The sequence below is a fragment of the Ostrinia furnacalis genome, unplaced genomic scaffold (assembly GCF_004193835.3).
Source record: "Ostrinia furnacalis isolate ACB-3 unplaced genomic scaffold, ASM419383v2 OfSCF0508, whole genome shotgun sequence".
NCBI lineage: Eukaryota > Metazoa > Arthropoda > Insecta > Lepidoptera > Crambidae > Ostrinia > Ostrinia furnacalis.
In genome coordinates, this window is record NW_021130747.1 from 43,209 (window position 1) to 53,994 (window position 10,786).

Sequence of the window (10,786 nt, forward strand, 5' to 3'; positions counted from 1 at the left end):
AACTATGCCCAATAAAAATCTTAGCCTTTAATTTTACTGTTTAGTACCTCAAAAATGATAAATGAAAACCTCATTTTCGCCATTTTCTCTGCTACCCGGCCTTAAATGTATCACGGATTGTACAGCGCCCCTAGCAGGAAACGTTCAAAAACTAAAATTATCATAATTTTTTTAATACACTAGTGAGCTCGTTTGATGTAAACTCACACTCAGCCCACAGATTGGAAACCCTCCATTAATCCCCCCTCCCCATCTCAAGTCAATTGCCCCCTCTGAAATAGAAATTATGAAGCCAGGTACTCACGGTCAGAACGCATGTATCGCGCGTGGTGCGGCGACAATTCGCGACGACGTGCGGCTTGCACTGCTCCCACGGCGGACCGCCATGATAGCATAGCACTTTCTACCTCGCTATGCGGTGCGCTGTAACAAACATTAAACATTTTAGGATTCTGAGCCGCCTAAACGGTAGACAGACAACATCCGGCAGCAGGCTGGAGTAAACTGGATGCAAGTGGCCAGGGACAGAAGTCAGTGGAGGGTTGAAGACGAGGCCTATGTTCGAAGTCGAACCCCCTAACTAAAGGCTGAATATAGATATATCAGTTTTTAGCGGGTTCGACTTAGTGTTAGATAGATAGAGGGTTCTGAGACCAACAGGTGCCATAGGGACACTACTGACTACTGGTAATATCTTGGCTAGTTATTTCTTTGAAGGACTCCGACAGGTTTAAGTGCGTTTTGGCAGGGAGTCGCATATAACCCGACTAGGGTAAAAAAGACAGGTCTCCCGCTTGGTGGACCGACGATCTGGTCACATGGTGCACCGACGATCCGGTGAAGGTCACAGAAAGCTCCTGGATGCGTGTAGTACAGGACCAGTTTTTGTGGAAATCCTCAGGGGAGACCTTTGTCAGGCAGTAGACGACACTTTCTTTAATCCACAACGAGCAGCTTTCTTAAACTGATGATTAGGCCAAAGGTGGAAGCGTGCATCACCTGGAATCTTCAACCACAGAGAAACTGGATATTATCCTACCTTCAACTGCCGGTACAACATTGGGTAGCTAGACGGACTAAGATCAAGCCCCTACTGGTAATCATACTCGGAACCTCTGGACCTAAAGCAGGTGGTCATACGGTTGAAATTCCACTCACATCTCAGCCAGATTCTTGACGTCGTCCTTCCAAGAGCTAGGGTCAAACTTAGCTGTCACCCTGTCTGACTGCTGTCTTTCTCAAGACAAAATATACAATTTACCGCAAAATACAGCCTGTAAATAACAAAAACAAACAGTACAACTCACATCTCAGCCAGATTCTTGACGTCGTCCTTCCAAGAGCTAGGGTCGAACGTGGCCGGGTCCACGCCGCTGTCCTTCTCCTTATCATGAGCTACGTTCTCCTGCCCTCGCTTCAGGACCGTGATCTTCGTGACCTGATCACTTGGTGGACCAACGACCTGGTGAAAGTCGTTGTGAAGACCGAGGAAAGAAGCGCAGGTCTCTCACTTGGTGGACCGACGATCTGGTCACGTGGTGGACCGACGATCTGGTCACTTAGTCGACCGACGATCTGGTCACTTGGTGGACCGACGATCTGATCACTTGGTGGACCGACGTTCTGGTCACTTGGTGGACCGACGATCTGGTCACTTGGTGGACCGACGATCTGGTCACTTGGTGAACCGACGATCTGGTCACTTGGTGGACCGAAGATCTGTCACTTGGTGGACCGACGATCCGATCACTTGGTGAACCGACGATCTGGTCACTGATCTGGTCACTTGGTGGACCGACGATCTGGTCACTTGGTGGACCGACGATCTGGTCACTGATCTGGTCACTTGGTGGACCGACGATCTGGTCGCTTGGTGGACCGACGATCTGGTCACTTGGTGGACGGGAGGAAGCTTTTAAAATTAGGTAAGATTGGAAATCTTTAATGATCAGGCTGAAGGTGGAAGCGTGCATCACCTAGAATCTTTAACCACAGAGAAACTGGATAATTATCCTACCTTCTTAACTGCCGGAACAACATTGGGTAGCTAGACGGACTAAGATCAAGCCCCTACTGGTAATCATACTCGGAACCTCTGGACCTAAAGCAGGTGGTTATAAGGTTGAAATTCCACTCACATCTCAGCCAGATTCTTGACGTCGTCCTTCCAAGAGCTAGGGTCGAACGTGGCCGGGTCCACGCCGCTGTCCTTCTCCTTATCATGAGCTACATTTTCCCGCCTTTTCACTTTGTGGACCGACGATCTGGTTACTTAGTGGACCGACGATCTGGTCACTTGGTAGATCGAAGATCTGGTCACTTGGTGGACCGACGATCTGGTCACTTGGTGGACCGACGATCTGTCACTTGGTGGACCGACGATCCGATCACTTGGTGAACCGACGATCTGGTCACTTGGTGGACCGAAGATCTGGTCACTTGGTGGACCGACGATCTGGTCACTTGGTGGACCGACGATCTGGTCACTTGGTGGACCGACGATCTGGTCACTTGGTGGACCGACGATCTGGTCACTTAGTGGACCGAAGATCTGGACACTTGGTGGACCGACGATCTGGTCACTTGGGGTGGACCGACGATCTGGTCACTTGGTGAACCGACGATCTGGTCACTTGGTGGACCGACGACCTGGTCACTTGGTGGACCGACGATCTAGTCACTTGGCGGTGGTGGTTTTAAAAGAGGAAGCTTTTGGCCCGAATCTCACCTGATGAAAAATGATGATCAGATGGTGGTAGCTAACTAGGCGAACTAAGATCAAGCCCCATAATGGTAATCATACTCGGAACCTCTGGACCTAAAGCAGGTGGTTATAAGGTTGAAATTCCACTCACATCTCAGCCAGATTCTTGACGTCGTCCTTCCAAGAGCTAGGGTCGAACGTGGCCGGGTCCACGCCGCTGTCCTTCTCCTTATCATGGGCTACGTTCTCCTGCCCTCGCTTCAGGACCGTGATATTCGTGACCTGATCACTTGGTGGACCAACGACCTGGTGAAAGTCGTTGTGAAGACCGAGGAAAGAAGCGCAGGTCTCTCACTTGGTGTACCGACGATCTGGTCACTTGGTGGACCCTGGTCACTTGGTGGACCAACGATCTGGTCACTTGGTGGACCGACGATCTGGTCACTTGGTGGACCGACGATCTGGTTACTTCGTGGACCGACGATCTGGTCACTTGGTAGATCGAAGATCTGGTCACTTGGTGGACCGACGATCTGGTCACTTGGTGGACCGACGGTCTGGTCACTTGGTGGACCGACGATCTGGTCACTTGGTGGACCGACAATCTGGTCACTTGGTGGACAGACGATCTGGTCACTTGGTAGACCGACGATCTGGTCACTTGGTGGACCGACGATCTGGTCACTTGGTAGATCGAAGATCTGGTCGCTTGGTGGACCGACGATCTGGTCACTTGGTGGACGGGAGGAAGCTTTTAAAATTAGGTAAGATTGGAAATCTTACCTAATGATCAGGCTGAAGGTGGAAGCGAGCATCACCTGGAATCTTCAACCATAGAGAAACTGGATATCCTACCTTCAACTGCCGGTACAACATTGGGTAGCTAGACGGACTAAGATCAAGCCCCTACTGGTAATCATACTCGGCACCTCTGGACCTAAAGCAGGTGGTTATAAGGTTGAAATTCCACTCACATCTCAGCCAGATTCTTGACGTCGTCCTTCCAAGAGCTAGGGTCGAACGTGGCCGGGTCCACGCCGCTGTCCTTCTCCTTATCATGAGCTACATTTTCCTGCCCTCGCTTCAGGACCGTGATCTTCGCGTCTTCGGACTTGACTGGCTTCTTGTTTTGAGCTACGCACACACTCGCTCGTAGTGTCTCCATCTTGCCCATTAGGGTTAATACCTGTTGAATGAAAATATTGTTTGTATAGATGACCCACGCTGAACTGTCCCACCAAACTCAATGACAGGGGGGCGCTACCATCGTTCAACTATATGGTTTCCAACATGGCAAAAATCTGAACCAGCGATCCGGTATTGACGGTGGCGCCCCACTGTCAATGTCATCGACAGGACAGTCCAGTATTTTGGAACTATAGAGTGAATTTCTATTATTACAATATTATACAAAACACCAGTGATACTTGCCAAAGTAGCGTTTGTATTCTAAATCAAAACTAGTCCTAGGTTGTCTAGCGTATGTAGGTAAGTTTTGACATTTATAACTTGAATTCGACAGGGGAGTAAATCTAGCTTTTCTAGCCTATGAAGGTAAGATCTGGACCGTACTTTTACCCACCTTAGTATGTTCTCTCAGCATATCCGTAGTCTATCGACTCTAGTGGGGCAAGATATGGCACAGGTATGGAGTTGGATGACGACACAGCTCGGCCGGGGTAAGCTAAGGCTAGCCTAGCCATACTGTCCGAGATAACTTTTGAGTCTACATCAGAATAAGTCCTTTTCTAGTCTATGTAGGTAAGTTCTGACATTTACGACTTGAATTCGACATGGGGAGTAAATCTAGCTTTTCTAGCCTGTGTATGTAATACCTGGACCGTACTTTTAGACCTACCTTAGTATGTTCCCTCAGCATATCCACAGTGAGTCTATCGACCCTAGTGGGGCAAGGAGGCAGTCTCGGCACAGGTATGGAGTTGGACGACGACACAGCTCGGCCGGGGTAAGCTAAGGCTAGCCTAGCCTCGGTCCGCTTGCGTTCGCGCTCCAATTGACGCCATTGTTCGTAGCACGCGTCTAGGCGAGCGTGGAGGATACTCGATGATGACGCTGCACCTCTGGAAATGGTATTATTTATTTAGTAAGCTATGTGGAGTCTTATAACAGCACATAAAAGTATACAGTTTGTTACCTGTATTACAACTACATTTATAAAGATGCTGTGTTTCGCTTGCTGTGAAAAATAATGTTCTTTCGAAGTAAATAAACAAACTCAAATGTCGACTCATAATGGCTGAATGTTTTTCGGATTTTCTTACTTCAAATAATCGTAGGTATATTGTATTTTATTTCGCCGTTTATAGGTGTACCAGAATCTCATGGCAAATGGGGAAAATAAACTTTGTTGAGTGCAATACTGGGGAAATTGGATTAAACGATCTTGATACTGTTTAATTTTTATTTATGACTAATATTAATGAACATGAAGTACGAATGCCTACCTATACATTTTAGGTATGTGTATGAAGAATGTTATTATACATCGGGTTTTTAACATAGGAACATGTCTTGAAAACTTAGTAAACCGTATATTACTGTAAATAATTTTATTAAGTATCATACTTATAACTTATCACTTCATTCAGAACTAGAAAACGATTCTAAGAACTCCACTTGCATTTCTTGTTCTTCAAATAGATTTTATAGATTATCAAGTTAAAGAGGTATTAATATAATATAAATCGCTTTTTCAGCATTTCAATTACTCAAACTTGCTTGATGAAATCTTTTTCAATTTTCCTTACATGGTCATAACATTTTCACCATTCCTTTGCACCAATGCATGAAATACACCTGAAAACCCCGATAAAGCAGCTATTAATATGTAAGAATAATACAGGGTGTTTGGTGCATCGTGTGCCAAAATGATTTGGCGGATAGAATGGGTCATTTCCTATATTTTCAGCCCCCATAACACGTTCCATACCAGGCGGCTACTTTTAAATTAATTTTTTTTGTAATTTCACCAAAATACTCAAATCGCATCATTTAATTTCGATTTAAAAAAAAAACTACTAAGCGCAGCCCTAAAGTAAATATTTTGTTTTGACGTGCATTAATGTAGGGTTGCATCAAATCTAAATTTATTGGCAAATATCATATAGTTTTTTTAAAATTCAGCTTTGAAGTTTTCCGAAAAGTTAAAAATGGACTGAACATTTAAGTTTACAAGGGTATAATTTTTTTTTTATAAGAGATAGCGATCTTCGGATTTTATCAAAACTTCTCTAGTCTATCCTCATTCAAACGGTATACTAATCTTGTTTAAATAATAACAACAACTTCACAAATTCCTTAAATTAGTGCATTGACTCTACTCGGACTGATTTGCGAAATTTGTGTTTATAGCTCCTTTTTGTGTGAATAGCACGTAGAACACCTAACAGGTAAAAATTATTTATCTTATGCAATGTAAAAACCTTTTCCCTATCGTTTTTCAATGTGGATTTCTTGAAATTAAAGACGAAAATAATTATTTTGATCGTTTATTAATTATTACAAATTTTGTTCAAAATGGCCTCGGCAACGTATACACTCACGACATCTTCTTCTCAATTCAATCAAATTTTCTCTTTTTATTACTACAAAGGCGTTTTCTACTCGTGGATTGGAAGACATGGCCCTATACAGTGGCCTACACGTTCCCCAGACCTAACTCCGTTCGATTTTTACGTCTGGGGACAAGCTAAAGAACTGGTGTACGTAACGGATTCAAACAATAGAAAAACTACAACGAATAGAAAACGCCTTATTAGTAATAAAAAGAGAAATGTGGCTGCATACGACAACAGTCGAAATTAGAAGAAGATGTCTTGAGTGTATACGTTGCCGAGGCGGACATTTTGAACAAAATTTGTAATAATTAATAAACGATCAAAATAATTATTTTCGTCTTTAATTTCAAGAAATCCACATTGAAAAACGATAGGGAAAAGGTTTTTACATTGCATAAGATAAATAATTTTTACCTGTTAGGTGTTCTACGTGCTATTCACACAAAAAGGAGCTATAAACACAAATTTCGCAAATCAGTCCGAGTAGAGTCAATGCACTAATTTAAGGAATTTGTGAAGTTGTTGTTATTATTTAAACAAGATTAGTATACCGTTTGAATGAGGATAGACTAGAGAAGTTTTGATAAAATCCGAAGATCGCTATCTCTTTTAAAAAAAAAAATATACCCATGTAAACTTAAATGTTCAGTCCGTTTTCAACTTTTCTGAAAACTTCAAAGCTGAATTTAAAAAAAACTAGATGATATTTGCCAGTAAATTTAGATTTGATGCAACCCTACATTAATGCACGTCAAAACAAAATATTTACTTTAGGGCTGCGCTTAGTAGTTTTTTTTTTAATCGAAATTAAATGATGCGATTTGGGTATTTTGGTGAAATTACTAAAAAAATTAATTTAAAAGTAGCCGCCTGGCATGGAACGTGTTATGGGGACTGAAAATATAGGAAATGACCCATTCTATCCGCCAAATCATTTTGGCACACGATGCGCCAAACACCCTGTATAAAAATAAACATAACCCTCCTTCTGACGCAGTTAGGTAATAAACTTAATGTAGGTAAGTATCAAAACATTTCACTCCAACTTACTGTCAACTCAACGAAGCGCTTTAAAATCAAAGATTGACTTTGAATTATGCCTTATTTTACAATACACTTTGAAAACAATATGACTTGCTTGAGTTTTTTCGTCTTTTTCACAAAAATAACAAATAGGCATGAAGAGATTACAAAATTTCTGCAGCGGCTGACAGATCTCTTGATTTACTTTGACAGGTGACAATAAAGCCATAGACAATGGCCATATGAAAAACACACTTTTCCAATATTTTTGTTTGCCATGAGATTCTGGTACACCTATAATTTTGATCATCAACATAAATCATAAGGTATAGCTTGACCCCTCTACATAATGCAATCCCATACATGAATGGCATAATCTTGGTTGCCTAGACGAGGTTGAAAAATGATATCCCAGCGTTCGAATATTGATGGAAAAGTAATATCTAATATTTATGTAAATGTTACATAAAAATACATCAACTTGTTATGTAAAATGCTTACTATTAATTATAAATATTGTTTAATGTAATAGCGTAACACAAATCTCAATCACATTCATATTTATTGCACAATCCCAAATATACTTTGCAGATATCTATTTGTGACGCAAAACAAACCGAATCAACTTGGAATATGACCCAATTTTTAATACGTACATATTCATTCTAATATGCGACGAAGCGCTATCAATCGTAATATTGTTTACGCAATCATAGTATCATCTTTGAGATATTTTAAATTAAATACTGAAATATAAATGTCGGAGAGAGCTAGTATTTATTATTATTATTGGTTTTTGGGCCTTTATTTGCGCCAACTCGACCAGGTTTGATCTATTGTGGCAGCCCTTGTCTTTAGAGTTCACTGCTTAGTCCCGTTGAGTCTATAAATTTCCAGATTCTTTGGAGCGTGATATCTGCTATCTCATCCGGGTGCATGATGTGTCGCCCGAGATGGATACTTCTTTTGCTCATAAGCGGGAAGCATGAGCAAAGAACATGCGTGGCCGTTTCTTCTTCTGTATGGCAGAATCTGCACAGAGTTTCCTCGGTCATGTTCATGTTCGATTTATGTTTGTTTAGTTTGCAGTGGCCGGTCAGTATTCTAGTCACTGCACAGGCTTTGTATCTTTTGAACTTTAGCAGTTCCTTAGTTACNATTAAAAGAAATTAGTACCATTAGTTTTCCGCAACATGGCGAGGGTTTTTATGTTCCTGGTCAGGCTATATATACTTTTTTTTTTTAAATACATAAATATTATACATAGTCACACCCAGACCCGTCACAGAAATTAAAATTCATCATTTCAATTTCTGCCCGGCCGGGAATCGAACCCGGGACCTCTCGGCATAGTAGTCCGTTCTGAACCACTACACCAAACGGCCGACTATATTTTGGTGGAATCTTATTTCTCCAGACTTGCTTTTAAAACATTCCATTTTGAACTCCAAATATTATCATAATGCATCCCACTGAAAACATCTGGACCAATTTTGGCCATTACAAAATCTAGACTTGACAAATTTAAAATTCAGCGAAATTGTCTCAACTGCCTTTTAGTTTCATTTTCTTGAAAGTTCAATGTTTTTAGGATATTTTAAGTAGTTTTATATACTTTGTAGAAATGAATTAATTAAATTGAAGCAACTGAAAATAATGTTTACAAACTTTTTATTTATAACCCAACGAAAAAGTTATTTTATAAATATTTTATTTAAAAAAATAGTACCTTATTTCATCGATGTCGTTGTAAACCTTTCATTTAGAAGATTGGTTCCCATTTTGTCTATGTTACAAAAAAATTGAAGTGCTCACGCCAGCATCATGGAATTCAATAATGTAATAATTTAATTTGTCTTGCCTTGCATACAGTGAGCGCCAAATAGTGACACCCAAAGTAGCCAATAAGTTCGCCACACGTTTTTGTTACGATTGGAATAGGGTTGTGTTGTCTACTTCTTATACCTTGGTCACACGTACCGAGCAAACGGGCGAGACAGTGCTCTCCGCCGAGTACTCGGTGTGTATGAAACATTACGGTGAGTGCGCTCGGCCGAGTTTTTTGGCGAGACAGATACTCAACGACTCACCTGACTCTCTCGGCCTAGTATCATTGTACTGTCTCGCCCGTCCACTCGGTAGTTGTGGTCAAGGCTTTAGGCACTTTGGGTCTCATAAACTATTTGACGCGTAACAAATACTCTCATTCCACTAAGTTTTTTGTTTGTGGATGTCATTTAAACTACTTTGAATCCAATCTACTGCAAGCTCATGTTTCTCCCACCTCACGAACTTTTTCTCATGTGGTTGCAAGACGTTACTAGAAGTGCATAGCAATCTGCATAATGAGGAGTCAGGGGTTATTGCGCGGATCGGACCTCCGCAATTTGCCGCCTCAATTGTTATGGAGACTGCTCGTGTGATGCGCATATTGATTCCTAAAGGGTTTTAAAATACGCTACTGGATGCTATTTGATTCTGCTCGGGGATCTAGTCTTTATGAATGTACCTAATATAAAGAGAAAATATTTGATAGTTTGTGTAGCAAAGGCTCCTATGCTACTGAACCGATTTTAAAAACTGTTTCGTTATCCCTGATGAACTTAGGCCGCACATGTATAGGAACATACGAAGTCCGGATCAGCTAGTATAGGAGTAATAGTCCCAAAATGTAAATTGACTAAGGCATTACGCTGATTAAATATCAAGCCACATAAATAGATTTGTATTCGTTATAATACTTTCCACTCGAGATTTGATTCTGCAACTTTGGCTTTTCTTGTGATTCGATGGACAAATCAGAACTTAAATGTCTTACTTTGGCTTTTCTTGTGATTCGATAGACAAATCAGAACTTAAGAGTATGCAGCTATCTACAATTGAAAAGGATGATTTGAAAAGGTCGACCTTAATAATTCTATTAGTATTAAATTAATTCTTTTACTTACCTAATTACCGTTCGTTACTTTAATAAGATTGTAGGACTTGTACCTGACAAAAACTTAATCATTTAGTGGTCTGAATCAAGCAGCATTATTATTTCCAAAATACATACGGCATACCACTAATTTCCAACATGCAAAACTGGCCCAAAACTAAATTTTGTTTTTCAAGCTGATATCATTGCTACCCCTGACCCAGTAGTTCTATATTTGAAAAATAAGTTGCCAGTCACGTGTGCCCGCACCGAGCATTTACCGATTACCTGATACAGATTCACGATGTTTGTAGTTTTACGAGCTCGCCCGGGATTGCTGCCGCGGCGAGCGGCATCACAAGTAGCATCTTTGTTGGTATTTATAAATTAACTAGCGGCCGCCCGCGACTTCGTACGCGTGAATCCCGTTTTTCCCGCTAATTCCCGTTCCCGTGGGAATTCCGGAAATTCCTTTCTTAGTGCACCTCTACGGTACCTAAGCTATGTCCCTTCCAAATTTCAAGTGCCTACGTTTAGCCGTTTAGGCTGTGCGTTGATCTGTCA

The 10,786-nt window shown here is 41.4% G+C and overlaps 1 protein-coding gene across 1 annotated transcript; it reads right to left on the bottom strand.

Moving 5' to 3' along the window:
- Positions 1-284: 284 nt before the first annotated feature.
- Positions 285-6,272, bottom strand: LOC114366025 (uncharacterized). The gene is made up of 6 exons (XM_028322786.1): positions 6,268-6,272; positions 4,563-4,785; positions 3,679-3,890; positions 2,856-2,993; positions 1,308-1,445; positions 285-423 (listed from the first exon to the last, which is right to left on the bottom strand). The coding sequence occupies exons 1-6, from the start codon at positions 6,270-6,272 to the stop codon at positions 285-287; spliced, it is 855 nt and encodes a 284-aa protein (XP_028178587.1).
- Between the last annotated feature and the right edge of the window lie 4,514 nt (positions 6,273-10,786).

Bases quoted from the DNA above. Each gene is read 5' to 3' on its own strand.
- LOC114366025 (XM_028322786.1), bottom strand. The intron at 2,994-3,678 runs GTGAGTGGAATT...TGGTCCACCAAG, and splicing joins GTCAAGAATCTGGCTGAGAT to TGATCAGGTCACGAATATCA. The intron at 424-1,307 runs GTGAGTTGTACT...TGTTTGTTACAG, and splicing joins GTCAAGAATCTGGCTGAGAT to CGCACCGCATAGCGAGGTAG.